Below are 17762 nucleotides of genomic sequence, written 5' to 3'. Positions count from 1 at the left end.
TATTTTTTTAATTTATTTATTCTTTTACCGAATATGGAAATTCAGTTCTTCTTTGATGCTATTCTTCTTATAGTTGATTGTTTAAGAAAAGGTTAGAATACAAAAAGGGAATAGAGAATAAACATAAAAGAAAGTGTGTCTGTGGACATTTTCAAATCAGGTCTTTAATCATTAATGAGACAAAAACACTGCTTCATTCCTTGGATTGTTTCACATCTTAGCTTTCTAGGTTGTGAAGGACAGCTTTTATTAACCTGTTCCCTTGCTTTCCATTAAAGAATGCAGGACAGTAGAAAACTAGGCTGACATATGGTATCTCCTATACTTTAGTTGATGAAGTAACCGGAACCCCTTTTGTGAATTAAAGATGAGAACAGTTTGATCTGCCTTTAGAGGAAAATTGCCTAAGCTGAGTATTTTTTTTAATTCAGTACATGCATAAATACAAAAAGAAAAATGGCTTCACAAAATGTTCCATTTGGATTTATTTATTGGATTCACTTTTTCTCTTAACTAAGACTTGACCTCCCTGCATGGTTTGTACTGCCTACAATCCGTGATGCATATCTAGGTATTCTATGTTATTTTAAAATTGTTTGCAGTTATTCAGTTTATTAACTGACCTCTCAGCTCGAGGGTATCCCAGTCTAAATTTACACTTTAACTCGAACTTCTGATGAAGTTTATGCAATAAATGGCTTGCAGCTGACGTCACAGACGCGTTAACGGTCGCCATACTCTAACCACGGCCATATTAAGTACCTGCTCTGTTTCCTGTGGTACACCTGGTGGTCTAAGACACCATCCCTATGTTGTGCAGTTGGGTGTGATAATAAGAAAGATGACCCAAATATTTGTTTTTAGCGCTTTCTGAAAGAGGAAGAATGACACACACACACACACACACACACACACACACACACACACACACACACACACACACACACACACAAACAAGATACTATGAGAGAGACAATCTACTTGGTCCATGAAAAGAAGCAGAAGACCACCAAGAAAACCCCCACAAGCAGCTTCTAATCATCATAAATGCATGTATTTAGCTGGTATTAATACACAACAGGACTTTTACTGCTTGTAAAGTAGTTGTCGCAGGAAAAGGGGAGGTTGAGCCCCGCTCTCTTGCTGCGAGGTGCGACAACCAGAAAAAGGCGTCTTACTGGAAAAAAGTGAAGCCCATAAAAGCAACACCATGTTCAGAAACAACCCCAAGACACCACAACCGCCAACTCACCACTGTTACATCTGACTTTAGCCCAATGTTGCTGATAAGCAGACTAAATGCAACGCCGAAGCTCACATGAACGCCCCTCATTGGATTTTTGGATGTTTTAAAGCCGCTGGGAAAAAGCCAAATAAACATATCCTACCTGCCCAGAATGCTGCAGTCTCTGGTTTCTGGTCTGGTAGTTCAAGTGTTGGCTCCTTATCTCCGAGGGAGAGACCACATAGAAACACATTTATGTCTTTGGTCAGATTCTACAGTAAAGTCCTCTCTGTTACAACCTCGTATTGCAACACTGACATTTCTCTGCAATCCTCCAGGGTTTTGGAAAATTAATGAAAAAAAAACAAAACTCCTTCATATGATCATGATAATCATTTCGCTAGTCACTCCAGCAGATACTACAGCAACAGCGGCGTTTTGTTGTTGCCATATTATTGTCTGTTGAGGCGATATTCAGGACAGATCTGTTCACTATTTGACTCAAACAAGTAAACTATTCAAGCTATTCTGCTTGTATGACCAAAAGATGGCCGCATTTGTCTAAATTTAGTAATTTGATGTCATTTGAGGAATGCCCTATTGAGAACGATCCATTCTTGTCAGAGAGGAAGCCCCACCAAGCCTACCAAAGATGGCGGTAGCAAGGTATCAAATGTGATTACGCATGAATAGCTCATACACTTAAGCTAAAGAATTAGTCTTTAAGGGCTTGATTGTCTGACTTTTCGCAAGATTATAGCTTCTATGTTCAGAGAATCAAAATTTGTCATGGGATAAACAAAGCTTTTCAGTTTTATTACATTTTGGTTTGTGACTGAATCAATAAATAGACAAGTAAAATGTATATTATGATTATATACTGCAATTTCTATCTCAATTTAGTGTAAACTACAATATTGTTGTCTCATGCAGTGGTTCCTCCAAACATAAAGATTCAGATGTAGCTAAATGCAAAATTTCAAAGGGCAAGTAAACCAGCAGTGTTACATTACATTTTCTTTTCCATTGTACAACTATGCCTGGGAAAAAAAAGTTAAGTACTGGCATAGTTTACAGAAAAGGAAATCTGTCATTTTGTTACATATTCAGAATAACCTCTCCTCATGTCACTGTTTACAGCCCCTGCATTTTAATGTAACATTAATTATGAAATGTACTTTTCTCAGCGCCTAAACCCACAGTCTGAAAGGAGCATAATTAACTAAAAGGCAATAAGAAACAAACTAAAAAAAAAACAAAAAAAAACAAAACAGAAATGCCTTTTGGATTTGAAAGCCTGCAGGCACAGCAACCCTGACACATGTTCACCATTTCTTTTTAATACATTTCACCTTGCTGGAATCTTTCAGTCAACCACAGATGTACTTTGCCTAGAGATTTTTAATGTTGGGTGGTGAAAGAGGGGTATTGGTTTAACACCAAGAAACTGCATTGTTGCTGTAGTTTATCTCAGTTTCACACATGCAATCAAACTGAATCTTCAAGCGGCTTTACTGTCATACATGACGTTTAAAATGTCAAGGTGAATTTATGTGGGTGGCATGATTACTGAAGGATTGAACACCTACTTAGAGAACAACAACAACAATGGCCGTATGAGTAGCTAGGAGTGCTGCTCAGGAGCTGCTGGGAATAGCAAAAAAATAAATAAAAAAATGGCAGATTATAATGGATCCAATTTTGTGGCTTCTGTTGGGAATAGGATAAGAAACAAGCAGGGGGGTACAGAAAGAGAAAGATTGTGATAAAGAAGCCGGAGCCCTGCAGAGACTGAATAAGCACAATGAGGAGAGCAAGAAAGAGAGTGAAAGTGATGAGCGACCCCCTCCATGAAAGACTTGGCTTTGTGCCGGCAGGGCAGGGGCAGTCAGAGTAGTGGGCCTAATGCTTCAGAGCCAGGGAGAATCAAACTGTGCCAAGCCGAGTTAAAGTGACACTTTGAGCAGAGTAGCAGCTCAGATCAGTTCTCCCACATCTCCCGGCTTCCTCATCGGCTGTCACACTAGGCCTGCGGGGCCAATCTGCTTACTCAGATGTTTGGCGGAGTCAGATGTCGTGCTTACAACAGAGACCCCATATTCCCCTCAAAGAGGCACCCTATTTGCTGAACTCTTGTGATAATGTTGCTGGAAACTGCACTGACAAGGAGATTTTCCACCCCTGCATAGGTGCCAGCTGTAGATTTTTGTTTAAGATTTAAGTTATATAGAGCAAGACCTGTCCTTCAATCATGAAAGGAAATGGTCATGGGTTTTGAGGGCCAGGAGAGAGATAGATATCCTGTTGGGGAAAGGGGGCAAATAGTGGTTGTGTGATAGTAATCTAATTGAGGTTGGGCCTCCGTGTTGGATGGTTGGACTGGCATGAGCCCTGGGGCACAGGGTGGCAGGTGGAACAGCGGGTGCTCAAATCATTTTGACACTACCCAGGGTGCAGTAGTGGCAGATTGCAGGAAAGAGCAGTGGCCAGACTGTGTCTGAGATTGTTTCACAAACACAAACGCCCCAACACATAAACACGTTCACAGAAAAGTTAGATTTTTTTTGTCTTTCCTCCTGATTCATTTTGCTACTAATCTGACAAGTATTCCGCCTTGCGCTACTTTGCTTTCAGCATGTATTTGCAAGTTACACATATTTGCACATGCTTCCTGCTGACAAACGCAAATGCATTTAAACAAGCATATGTTTCAGCAAAAGTGAAACACACATTAAGAAACATACATCCACACTCCTTCATGCAGTGTTGAGGCTTTTCTCTGCTGGTGAGAGAGTGGCACCACAGCAGGGACCCCCTGTACTGAGTCGGTCCCCTCCTGTCTGCCCGTGAGCAAGTCTCTGCAGTCAGGCAGCACATCACAGCCTCCACACTGCAAACAGACGAGTACGTGGAGAGAATCCTGACTGCTGCCTCAAAGGCATCATCCTACGCGTGACAGCAGTTCATTAACATCCACTTTAGGTGCATATGCAGGAGCAACCAAAGACCCAGATACGGTGACCATACTGTAGCAAGCAGCAGATATTAACTTCAAATTTCATAGTTAAATAAAATATTTGTTTATAATTTTTTCCCCCCCTGACTGATTGTACACAAGGTGTCCCATAAGATTTCCTTAAAACAGCTTTTTATTTGCGAATGACCTGCCAAGGCAAGGGTCACAACTTTACTCATGCATAGATCCTTACAATTCATCCTTACTGTGTCACTCACCCTAGTAGACTAACCTCACTCAGGCTCTTTACTGTCCACAAGATGATATTTGGGTGTAAGGTAGGATTTCTTTTTGTTTGTTTTTTTGTTTTTTTTAGCTAAGATTGTTAATTTATGATGCAGAAATAAGTTAACATGAAGCAAAAGCGGTATTGAGAAATTAACAACTGATCTACCATCTTGTGCTTCATTCAGACCAAATGCAATTTGAGCGTCAAAAAGGCGTCCAACACTTCAGCTTGGATGCTTGTGCACTCTGAAGTCAAACAAGCATCTAGAACATCAAAGACACTCTAGGTGTGTGTCTGAGGAAAATGTGGACAGATGATGCTTGAAATCTCAAATTGCGCTGTCCCCATCGCACAAAACGCATTAAACCACACTGCGCCAGATGTGTGAAATGCACCGAAGGACCTCTAGACACCCCGAGACACGCTTCCACCATAGGTTTTGCATGAAGCCCCTGACGCTCAAATCGGGTTCGGTCTGAGCGCACCATTACCTTACAATTTGAACCTTTTAAATTAATAAAATCACATTGGCTCTTCTACTCATTTTTTGTCTTCCCCTTGGTCTAGCTTGTCCAGCTCACAAAGCATCCAAAATTGTGTGAAGATAATGTATTTGAAACATGAAGTCACACTAAAGTTTATATTGCATTGATCAGTCATTAGTTACAGGAAGGATCACATGCAACTAACTGCCTTGTTTTTATAAGAGCTCTATGCCTTTAGAAACTGTACAAAGATCAAAAGCATAAAGAAGACTGCATAAAATAGATTTTTTTCCTGCTTTTAAATTACTGTTTTGTAAGAGTTTTCCTGGAAATCGAACTGCATGAACTAGTTCACACTTTCACAGCACAACACAGCTGATTCTGATTCTAGCATTGAGTGTGTGTTGCTCATAGATGGACCTTCATTAACGTAGGATGTGTGCCGTCTAAAACAAAGTAAGCAGAAAATACTTTGTAAGACTGTATTTGGGTATAGCGGACAATCTTCTTTCGGCTTCAAGTTCCGGGGGATTGTCTTATTTATTGGTGTCCCACACGACAATCATTGTGCCGTGCTCACCAAATGCCAATGTGCGTGCTCCTTCCTTGCTAGTTTCTTCTTGCTGCGCATGCACACTTCTAGTGTTTATGTGTCCAGTTAGCTGTGGTGTTAGCTATTCTTTGTAGCTTCACTGCTCTCGCTGTACACTTTCAAAATGGCAGAGAGTCACAGGAAGCAAACTGTCTTACAAGTTTATGAGAAGAAGAGGAAGGCCTCAGAAGAAAGAACTAAGACCAGAGTGTGTTAAGGAGACTTGTATTCACGCAATCCTCCTGAGGAGCGGAAGAGCAGGTAGGATGGTCTTGCACATGGTTAGTTATTCAAAAAGTGAATTGGGAGTTTCTTAACTACATTTTTGGAAACATTGTCCAAAATATCTTAAATTACTAAGAGGTAAAAGACAAACCAAGACAAAGACAAATGAGATCAAACATGACAGATAATCCCAAGGGTCAGTAGCTTTAGTTTTTATATTAAGCCAAGGACTTTAAGGTCAACACACAAGCTTTTAGGATGTTTCAGCCAATCAGGATTTGTTTAATAAATCCCTATGTGGCAATGTGGTTGAAATAATTGTTTTTTAAAGGTGGGATCGACAGTTAGAATTATGTGTTGTATTGTTGATGTGCATGTTTTATGGTGATACAATTCATTTGTGTTTGATAGCACACTGAGTATTTGTTTGTACCCATTTATATATGTACACAAATTTGAGTCAGATGGCTGGAGAATCTGGTTTGCATACATACTAGGTTTAGAGGAGTTATTGTAAAATCAAAGCTTCTTCTAATCATTGGTTATTAACTAGATTGTTTTAATGTAAAAACATGTCAATAGAGAATGGGAAAGATAACTTTAAGCATGGAGAGATTTTTTGTGGACACTGGGGACAAATGGTTTACTTGTCTTGGTTTTAGAGTGAGCTTCTGTGACCTGCTTATGTTAATGGGATCTTGCACATGAATAATGTACTCGGTTTTCCCAGGTCGCCTGGCTGCTCCCCTTTCTCATGTCCTTTATTTGATTTATTTAGCTGACCTTTGTCTCTGATTGTAAGCAACCCAAGCAGGTCAATTTAATTGCATCACTAGATAGTTTCTTTTGTTGTGATAGGCTGATCTTAAACACATGCAAAGCAAGAAGTTTACTGTCCTTAGCCCCTTTTCCATTGCATTGACTTTCAGCCACTACCCAGCATTTTTAAGCCCTCCCTGCTTTTCAACACAATTTGGGCCCGGTCCAGATGAAGCTGAGTTTGGCTGTATCCAACAAACTGCTTGCTTGGATAAGGGGCCCCATCCAATTAGAGTGGCTGTGAAACTGACAATATTTGAAACCTGCTCCCAGAGTGGGAAAGTTTGAAGCTGCCCCCTGCAGCGCTCCGCCTGGATAGCCCTACCTGTACATCTGGCAACGAAATGTCCTATTTACAAATGCGAGCCAACGTAGACCTCACCTCTCCCTTAACACGTATGCTCTCCCTCACAAACAACAACAGCAATGGGGATTACTGTTGTATTCTTATTGTTCCTCCTAGAACACTTCGAGCAACGTGACTTTCTTTACTTCCGTTGCACCATTATTGCGCCACCCACAGGCATTAGGTGGGCATAACAACACGTATCAAAGCTCCTCCGGCTTTGTGCGGTTCATCTTTATGCTAAAACATTCCTGTCCGAGTAACTCATTCTGCTCCATGTGAATGTGGCCTTAAGTGCGTGGTCTGGAGGGAGGCCTTTCAGATTATCTGAAGATTGTTGAGGATTGGGGTGGTGTGCTGAACAACGGTGATTCGTGGACCCTTTCTTGCAGTCTGTTGACACATGGACTGTGCAAATCTCAGTTTTCAAGGTTTATATTTAAACAAAAGAAGGGCAATGAAAGAAGACAATATAAAAATAACCCCATTTTTATGGTTGTTTAGAGGGAATATTGAATTACCCACTAAATGATTAGATCAGAGGATGTCTGAATGCTTGTTTTTATTTTTCTAAATTTAGTAGCCATTATGTAAAATAGTATAGTAAACAGCCTGTGTTGAATTATTCAGATTCAAAGCTTTTTCCTTTATCTTCCTCTTTTGGATCTGTATAAAAACAACTGAGAGTTGCTATTTCTTTCTCTATGGAAACTGTGACAGTTTTTGTGATTTTTATTATATTTTCTATATTTATTTATTTATTTATTATTAATATGAGAATCACCAAGACATGTCAAACCTTCAACTGTCATTGTTGACGTTTGACTTTACCAGAATAAATATACAAAACTGGCTATTAGTTTCTACCTGCAGGGATTCTTACTACCATAGTGACTGCTAGGCAATGCGTATTTCAGCACCAAGGACAGCACTTGTCACTGGGTTAGTAGGAGTTTGGGCTATTTTGGAGCCAATGTATGGTTGTAGCCCTGAACATGATATGCCAGGCCAAAATCATCCCACAATGCACTGCATTGTTTGAATAACATTCTGCTTGCACTAAAACAGAGCGAGGCTAAGTACAATTTACACATTACGAACAGCGCAGCAAGTAATTGCATAAAGGTAATTGTCAAAGGTGCTCACATTTAATACCAATCAGGGCTAATCAAGGCAAAAACAGCACTTAGTCAAACATGTAAATGTGATTGCTTATCACAGTGCAGAAAACATGTGTGGCTAATCACAATAAACATTTTTTTGTTCTTTACCACAAAACCTCTAAAATCCTTTCAACTATTCTTTTTATCTTGTTCTTTTCTGGGGGTTGTGGAGGTAGAATGTGATTTGACCAGCCTCCCACCCCCCACCTCTTTTCTTGTCCAGGGACAGCTTGATATTTTTTCTCTTCTTTTTTTCCTTTCACATTTCCACATGTCGGCACATTCACACCTGGAGGCAAACAAGAATGATTCCCCACTGTGGTTATACATTGTCTTTACTCAGCACCATTCCAAACGGTTTTTGTGGTACTGCCTGGGTAATCAAAACCAACTCTTGATATTTTTTTATATTTTTTTGCCCACAAAGGAGGTATTTCTCTAATTCAATCTTGATCAATTTGTGGTTGTTTCTTGATCCATCCATTTGAGGTATTTTTTACTTTGTTTCCTAAATTATCAGAATGGAATTAAAATGTTGTAAATCGGTATACCTGTACCCAATTCTTGGATTTATTGTGTAAATAAAATGTTTTGGCCCGGTTAAAAATGTTAAATCTTTTCTCAAGAGGAATTCCAACATATTTTTTTCAGATAACCAAAATCCCTCGATCTAAAAAAAAAATAAAAAAAAAATACCCAAAGGTTTGGGGCTAAAATGTATTTCTAACTTGACAATATATATCATGTTATTGAATTTGACTTCCATATCTGCTCCTTGTCCTATTATGTATCATTTGCACTCTCCAAAGATACAGCGACTGAGTTGCTGCTTTTATGTTTATAACCTGTATTTGTTGTAAATATGGACACCGCGGGAATTGTATTATTCTCATTCTCTAAATTTATTCAAAATGGCTTTGCCTTATGAACCCTCTGTATGCTTTTGAGATTTGTAAGGGTTATGGGAAAATCCTTCTTCCCAGTCCTGAGTTAAGCTTTTGTGGTCAGGGAGTAGTTCTTTGAATAATCATCATCTTACACTGGAATGGGCAGCACAAAAGCCAGCAATGCTGTTATAAGACTATAACATCACTAGTTTGATGAGCTAACTATTACAACTCAAGCTTTTTGATTAGACACTAATAATGCCATAAAGAAATAATAAAAAAGGCAAAAATCATATTTTCAATTTCAAAAGGACTTCTGAGGATGACAAATAGTGGGATTATTTTCTGTTGCAGTATTGAGTCAATATGTGCTTGTTACAGGGCAATGATAACAGGTATGTATTCCAATCACATGCTAAAAGTAGATGGATTTGGCCTTTTTCAAATATCTTTTCAAGCATGGCTTTATACAGGTTGAAGTACAAAATATCCTGTGCTTTGAGTAAAAGTAATATGCAAATTAGCATAAACGGTTACTAATATATTTATGCTTATTTGATGTTTATTATGAGTCAAAGTTCTCCTAATGGATCCTATTATCACTTTCAGATGCTGCTTTTGTTTTACATCCAGCCAGGGAGATGTCCCCTATACTAACAGAAAGTAACTGTGCTTGAGAATTAATATTTTTTTGTAATAAAAACTGCACCCTTTTGGAATTAATTCAGATGCAACCTTGACCTTAGAACAATAGTTCCTTTAACCTGTTACTTGTCTGTAAGAAAAAAGTAAAACCTTTTAAAATAGCACAGACTAAATATTTTTCTCTTTATTTATTGGTCTTTTGTTGCATGTGGAAATATTGGGAATCGGACATTGTAAAATCAGTCAAGACTAATAAAAATGTGACTCAGGTTACAGCAATTTAAAGATTTTTACAGACTTTGGAAGTACATTTCGTGCCCTTTACGTTTTCACACTAACTGCAGAGCTAACTTTGCCTTTGAATGGTTGGTTCTTTGCAGGATGAAGGTGAACTCCGAACAGGTGCATGACATGATGCCACTAAGCACTCACATCTACATCTGTCCCGTTCTTGTGCATTACCGTCACAGCTGACCTACCCCCCCCCCCCCCACCCCCCTATATTCACTGGGTCATCTTTTCCCTTTGCTCCTCAGTTTGCTCTGCTCTCTCTGTCCTCTGCCCCTCTTGACTCTCCTTACGCTCCCATTTCTCCCGGCGTCCCCTCTGCCAGCATGTGTGAGCTTGTTCTCTATTCTGGCCGCGCAGCACACCTGCACTGCGGCTGTCAGTCATTGGGCAGTGAGGAGAAATGGAAACTGCTCTCAGTTTAGCATGTTGGGTGTGCATGAAGTACCTACCTGAAGCATTGAGCCAAGTGAAAAGCTTTATTCTTGTCACACCTTGTCTCTCCCACTCTTTGGCAAAGTGCATCTGCCATATATTTAAGCATTGAATGGGTTGAGTAACACCTCTCTAAGAAAGTTTCACTTTTTCAACATGTGAAAGAGGTTTGATATGTCTTAATTCTGTTCATGTTTTGCATATGTCCCTCCCCTCTGGGCATACATCTATTATTTTTTTTAAACGGGTTTGCACAAAGCAGCACGATTTTTTGAAAAACGAGTTTGCACATAGCAACACCAGGTATGCAGAAATAGCATTCTGATTGCATTACTTCTCCACTCAATTACCTGCTAATAATGGTTAAGTGTGAAATTGGCTTCCTTATGCATGTCTGTTCCTGCGTCAACCATTTTCACACACTCCCTTCCTCCTTTTCCTGTCTTCCCCTTCTAATAACACCAGGATTCGTGTAGACTTCACAGGAAAATGGGAAAAAGCTTTTTTTTCTTTTGATAGCTACTCAATGCTTAAAAAAAAAGACAGCACAGCCTCAGTCAAAGAGACTACTTCTAGTTATAATAAAGCTTGATGAATCTTGACAAGACAAGCCGTTCCAAGTTGTTAGACACCGAGTTCTGTCTAATTTGGGGCTTGTAATGCTGGTCTCCCTTTAGACTTGGAGTAGGATCATATTTCAGTTCAACAGGTATCTGGGAAAGGAGAAGAAAAATAGACACATATATTCCTATCGATTTCAAGCTAACAAAAATGGACAAAGCATTTGACAAAGACCAAATGTTAAAGTGAAAATCTATATTCGGTTGAATGTCTGGTCTTATAATGTTTAGTGACTGCCCTGTAGGTGATGAACCCCCCCAGGTGTTCCTGTCAGTTCCCTTCTTGGTTCCACTCAGGTAATGAGCCATGTGCTCACTCACCTTGGCTTTTTTGATGTCTGACAGTAGTTTCTACATTGTACATAAGGAAGTGATTTGTCTTTAGTTGGAAGCTATTGCCCCTATTTGGGGGTTCCTTCATGATCAGGACTGTCTTGCCAGGGGTCCACAGTTCTTTGCAGGTTCCCTAATTAAGCAGATGGCACATTTATGCTACGAGATGTTAAGGGAGAGCAGTCAGCTTACTTAGACCGTTGCTTCAGCTCTGCTTCATACTTGAGACTCAGTGTGGGATGGTTGCCTTTGTGCTGTTTATTAACGTTTGTTCTGCGTGATCACTGTGGTTACCTCTTTATTCCTCTCCCCACACAGATCTGGTATTATCCAACATCTCCTTCTTCCATTCAGGTGCATTTTAAATAATTCAATATTACCAAAAGTCATTTTTAAAAAGAAAACTCAAATTAAATGAGTCTACCTCTTGTCCATTTCCTGATATTGTCCCCCAACCTCCTAAATGGGCTTTGTTTCACATGGATGTTAAATCATCAATGTTGCTCATGGACCATTGTTGACTACATTTATTCCTTAGACTTAACTTTTTATTTAGATTCTTATGTAAACAGCAGAGGTAGGTAATCCAGGTTGAGTAGATACAAAGTCTGTACAGAGATTAGTTTCAACCATTTGCATTTCCAGCTCCACATACACCGGTGTGAAACTCTATTCATCGAGGGCCAGTGTCCTGCAAACTTTAGGTATCTCTGCTTCAACATACCTGACTCCAATATGTGCTCAATAGCAGAGCTATGCAAAGGTTGACTGCATGCTAGTGAGGTAGTTTACCCATTTGTACAAGGGATCAGCTATTACCATTATGTGCTTTTTGACTCTTCCATGCTGCCTCCCCATCAGCCTCCCAAAGTTCCCCTAAACTGTAGAAAAACAGACACGGGACTCATGCTGGCTTGGGGTGTTTCAACAGTTGTGTCATCCTGTCCCCCATGATGTGAAATGGGAAATTTCTGCCCAACAAGCTGGTTGAACGGGTCATGCTTACCTGTCATCAGAGGGACTATTGGGAAATTGGCTTGATTCAGCTAAATGAGACGTGGCTAACTGCATTAACCCCAGGCACACATAACCATGGATGGTTTTATCCGCTCCGGGCCGACATAACTAAAAAGACTGATGAGAAGAGGGGATCTTGCTGTGTTTGTGGATGATCAGTGTTGGAAGTCTGGACACTGTCAGCTGTCATCATGTCACTGTGAATTGGCCTTGGAAGTGCCTGATTTCAGGGCACATACCAAACTCCCAGTCAACCTTCATAACGCCCCATGAGTTATGAAGGGTGGGTGAATGACCTGAATCAGATCTTCAACAGGTTTGATCAGACAGCCGCTTCTCCTATAGCCCAGACACCCCTGCTTCAACCGATTCCCCCTCCCCTATTTTCAATCTCTTCCTGCTTTTCATACACTTCCTTCACACCTCTCAGCTCTCAGCCACCCACTACTCCCTCTGCATTAAAATACTCCTTTTCGTCATTCACATCTCCAAACACACAGTCCTCCTCCACCTCCACCACCCTGTACCTTTCCGCACTACAGATGAAAAACAAGTTCTAAGGATTCAAGGAGTGAGAGGCTACAAGCTTGAATTGCACCAGCTTCGGGTTCTGAGTTGCTGAACAGACCAGCTGGCATTATGGACCAAATGTTTAACAAGAGCATGCTGCTGGGGGACGTACCAGAGCTGCGAAATACATCTTATATGGTACCAGTACCAAAGATTGAACATCCAAAGAACCTCGGCTGCTAGAGGGTGGTGACACTGTCCTCGCATATAATAAAAATCCTTGAGAGGCTGGTCCACAACAATGTTTACCCTGTGTTGAGGTCTTCCCTCTGTTGCAGTTTATGATCTACTTCCTGCACTGACCTCTGACTCACCTTGAGAGGCCTGGAAGTATTTTGCTGTTAAGCTGGTGTTGACCACCATCTGTCACAGGATCCTGAATGACTTTGTCTATCTCTATAGTTATGCTGCTATAGGCATGGGCTGCTGGAGGACATTGAGATATATTTATCTCACTCGGCTGAGTTCTCCTACTGTTCTACTATTTGCATTGTTTGTTGTTATTTCAATATTTAACGTTATGTTCTCTCTGTCTTTTTTCTCTTCATAGTAGGTACATCTCGTCTGGCATTCTGTTATCTGTGAAATCATCTAGGGGAGGCAGATCTTCTGCCATTACCCTCTTTTACATAGAAAGGATTCCTCGATCAATGTGCTTTTTTGTGTCTTTTATTGTCTCTCGGCTCTCTCTTCCCCCTGTCAGTCCAGGCAGATGACCATTCACACTGAGCCTGGTTCTGCTGGATATTTTTCCTTCCTGTTAAAGGGGAGTTTTCCTCTCCACTGTCGCTTCATGCTTGCTCAGTATGAGGGATTGCTGCAAAGCCATTGACGATGCAGACGACTGTCCCTGTGGCTCTACACTCTTTAATGAGGAGTGAATGCTTCTTGTTAAGACTCAATGCAATCTGCCTTTCTTAGACAGGAAACGTGTTAACCAATATGTCTGAATGATTTGATTGGATAAGACTTTGTAAAGTGCCTTGAGATGATGTGTTGTGAATTGGCGCTGTTTAAATAAAATTGCATTGAATTGAACTGATTAACCACAAGCACGGTGAGCAGTTTTAGTTTCATGTTGTCATTGCAATGTAAAAGACTGAAGGCAATTTTTTTTTATCAGAAGACAAACTCCTTCATTGTGGCTTTGTCTTCCTGTGAAGGATCAGGACCTTTACATTAGATCACAATAGTGACCCAGTATCACAATAAATACTTGCTCATTTAGGGATTACATCACAAGACAGTACACTGAAACATTTAGAATGATCTTTTCAGTATTTATGCCCCTGTCCTTTCTTTAAACTTGGTGATTTTTCTTTGGTAAGATTAAAAGTACCGTTCTGCTAAAGAAAATCTTAATGTAAAATATTTGGATGAAATGACTTTCTAGTTAAAACAATCACATTTATTTGTAAATGTATGTAAATGTGCTTTAGTGGGGTTCATTTCAAAGACTTCATTGGTTGTGGAGTCTATCATTTAGAAATTCTTTAGTTCTGCTTTTGTTCTTTCTTTCACACATCTGAGCTCTGGTCTCCAACTGTGCCAAAGCTTGATTTGGCTCCAAAAGGCTGTAACTGATCAGAGCCTGCCACTAGTTGTGCCAGCAAAGCCCACACATTAGTGGATTTTTTCTTTTCTTTTTTTTTGTGCTTCTTTGAGTGCTTGTGCCCACCTATAAGCGATTTACTGTGACCAGGCTATGCGATCATCAGAGCATGCTTTGAATATTTATGTGGAGGCTTAAAACACAAAGCGCCTGTACACTGAGGTGAACTGCTGTAGTTCTTTAACCAAGAAAAAAGCTGCTCTGACATAAAAATGTTGCTGTAATAAACTCAAATTTCCATGAAATGAAAGACTGTCTTATCTCGTCCGGGCTATTTTTTCTCTGACTAATTTGTCCTGGTATTTTTCAGTTATCTATTACACATCAAACTCTAATTCTTTACTATCAGAAATTCTTTACTATCAGAATCCCAATAAAGTATATCTAATGGTCAAGCTAAGTTGCTCTAAACCATTCCATTGTGGCTCTATCAGTAGGTTTATGGTTGTTGTCCTTTTGGAAAGATGAGTATTCGGTCCAGTCTGAAGTCTGTTGCCTCTAATAGGTTGTCTTCAAGTATTTCCCTGTTTTTGGTTCCATCCATCTTCCCATTAACTATTGCCAAGTTTCATGATCTGCCTAAGAAAAGCCTCTCCTCAGCATTATGCTGCCCACTACCATGCTTCACCAGGGGGTGGTGCGTCCATGGTAATATGTAGTGTGAGTGTTCCACCACCCAGGTAAAATCTTTGTTTTTTGTGTAATCTTAACATAGCTCCGTTTTGTCTGTGTTTGGCAACTTCTTTATATGGGTTTTGACAAATTGCAAATCAGATTTCTTATGGTTTCTCACTGTTTTTAGTGAGATAATACTAATACTAATAAAAAAAAACAGCTTTAGGTATTTTAGATGATTTATCTTGTGTTAAAAGTTAATTTTTAAGTGTTCAACTTTAAGCTATAATCTTAAAACAAGAAGTATTGTTAAGTAATATCATCTTGTTGCGTGGACAGATAATTTCACTTCTTCTGAGTAATTTTCCCCTCAGATTTAGTATTTTTATCTTGATTTTAGACGCCACTTTTTTTGCAGTGCTCTCATGAATGGCTTTCTGCCTTCGAATCTTATACAAGGCCAAATGTGTGTTGTCCTGTCAACATTCTCCTACCTGAGCTGTGGATATTTGCATCTCCTCCAGTGATATCATGAGCCTCTTTATTCTGGGCTGCTTCTCTTTTTAATTCACTCCTTGGCAGGCTTGGCAGTTTAGGTGAATAGGCATCCTTTGGTTGGTTTGCAGTCGGGCCACAGTTACACTTTTGGGTGGTGTATAGAACAGTGCTCTTTTGTGACATTCAATGCCTTTGATCTTGCTTTAAATCTTAATTTTCCTTTGAACTTATCCACAACTTTATTGCTGATCTGTCTGCTGTGCTTCTATGTCTTTATGGTGCTCGTTGTTTACCAATGTTCTCCATCCAACATCTGAGGCCTTCACAGAACAGCTGTACTTGCACACAAAAACTCTATATGGCAAATATATTTAATTTAGAAACATCAAATTAAAAGGGACAAAATACAAATGCCAGCAACACTTTCTACATTTGTATTTGTACAAATGTATGATTTTCCTTCTACCTGAGTTGTGCCATACTGTTTGCTACATAAAGCAGGTTTGTTACATAAAGTCCCATTAAAATACAATTAGGTTTGTGGTTATAACATGATCAAATGTAACAGAGTTTAGTTTATATGAATAATTTACCAAGACACTGCAAGCTTAGCCATTGGTGTCTGTTCAAGTAAACTTTATCTAGTATTATACAACTAACCTGTTTTGAATTAAAATAGATAACTCATCTGCTTTCAAATATTTGCATATTAAATGGCTGTCTTTAAAAAACATAATGTCCTTCCTATGCAACCAACAGAATTTCTGTAATTAGTTTTTTTTTTTTATTGGTTTATATAAAAATGTTTGTAACATTTACTCAGCATTTCCGAGTAACAGTGTATAGTTTTTCAGATTCCAGCAGACAATATCTGGATACACACAAGTGAATGTTTTTGTACCTGTGTCGCTTTTTTTCCAGTCAGCACGTTTGGACATTGATCTATATGTGCATGCATCTGAGTCTGAGTCTATGTTTGTCTGTGCATGTGTGTTCTCCTGTAGGTCTGGCCGTCCAGTTAGTTTCATGGTGGTCTTCAACACCCCCAACCCCCTTAGTAAGATCTCCTGGGTCAACCGACTGCACTTGGCCAAGATTGCACAACGTAAGCACACATGGCATACTTATAAACTCTCACACACATTCACACACGCTCACAAAGAAGGATCACTGTGTCATTTCTTCTTAAATAGGATGATGCAATGCAATGAAAGCACTAACAGTGTGTTAACCAAGAGCTCAAATGCGTTATCGGTGTTTGCTTCACACTCTGCCAATGAAGTGCACAACTGCTGTTGCAGCTTATTTAATCAGAGATAAAGCTAAATCTTAACTAGGTCACTGAAAGGTCATATAAAGAGTAAAACTAACCCATATATAATGTCATTAATTAGTTCTCTTCCAGAAGTCCATCTGTGTTTTATAAAAACACATCACTCATGATGAATGCAAATTCCACTAAAGGACAAAAGGATTTAAAGTTACAAAAAAAGTTGTAGATATATATATATTTTTAGTTCTTGTAGTTCTGCATTTCTTCACTTTCACCAGGAGAACCTTTTCTTTTTTCAAATTCCATTCTGAACATCTTGTTATGGAGACCTGCCAGCGGTCAACCTTCATTGCTGGAAAAATAACAAGAAACAAATCTCCAGACCTGGCTCAGCAGGGAGCAGAAGACCTGTTTCATATTTTATTTATGTCTGACCTCTGTCCTCTAAACCAGTCTGACCTTGCGGTACACATTGTCTTCATCAAGGCTTCCACTGATGTTTGCTGTGATCCAGTGGTTAAAAGCAGTGTTGATTGTACCGATAATAGTAAAACATTTATGTTTGTTGTTTGCTTACCCACAACTACATGCATGTTTAATCTAGTCGGCACCTCTGCACATACTTCCTATGTCAACCATACTTTAACATATGTTTGCGATGCATTTTTGATTTCATTCAAACTTACTTCTACACATTTGATCCTCTTGTTCAACAATACATAAATAAAACATGCAGCTGGGTTTTGGTTTCTCAACACTGCTTCAGTTTGCACGAGCTTCCTCTTGAAAACAGTGTGCTGTTGTGGGTGGCATTGAAAGTGGCTTAATGAAAGAACAGCTAACCAAAAATGTTAGGTAAAACTAATTAA

General features: G+C 39.4%; 1 protein-coding gene across 3 annotated transcripts in view; it reads left to right on the top strand.

Annotated features, from left to right (window-relative positions):
- The window catches only part of arhgef10la (Rho guanine nucleotide exchange factor (GEF) 10-like a), a 175486-nt gene that overhangs the window by 77031 nt on the left and 80693 nt on the right, over positions 1-17762 (top strand). For all 3 annotated transcript variants that reach the window (XM_036151338.1, XM_036151337.1, XM_036151339.1), the window contains one exon: positions 16625-16725. In XM_036151338.1, the coding sequence (XP_036007231.1) occupies positions 16625-16725 (101 nt within the window). The remainder of the gene's footprint in view (positions 1-16624; positions 16726-17762) is intronic.

This window comes from Fundulus heteroclitus, chromosome 20 (genome assembly GCF_011125445.2).
Source record: "Fundulus heteroclitus isolate FHET01 chromosome 20, MU-UCD_Fhet_4.1, whole genome shotgun sequence".
Classification (NCBI taxonomy): Eukaryota; Metazoa; Chordata; class Actinopteri; order Cyprinodontiformes; family Fundulidae; genus Fundulus; species Fundulus heteroclitus.
The sequence above is the reverse complement of the archived record's forward strand: the minus strand, read 5'-3'. Positions and strand labels throughout refer to the sequence as shown.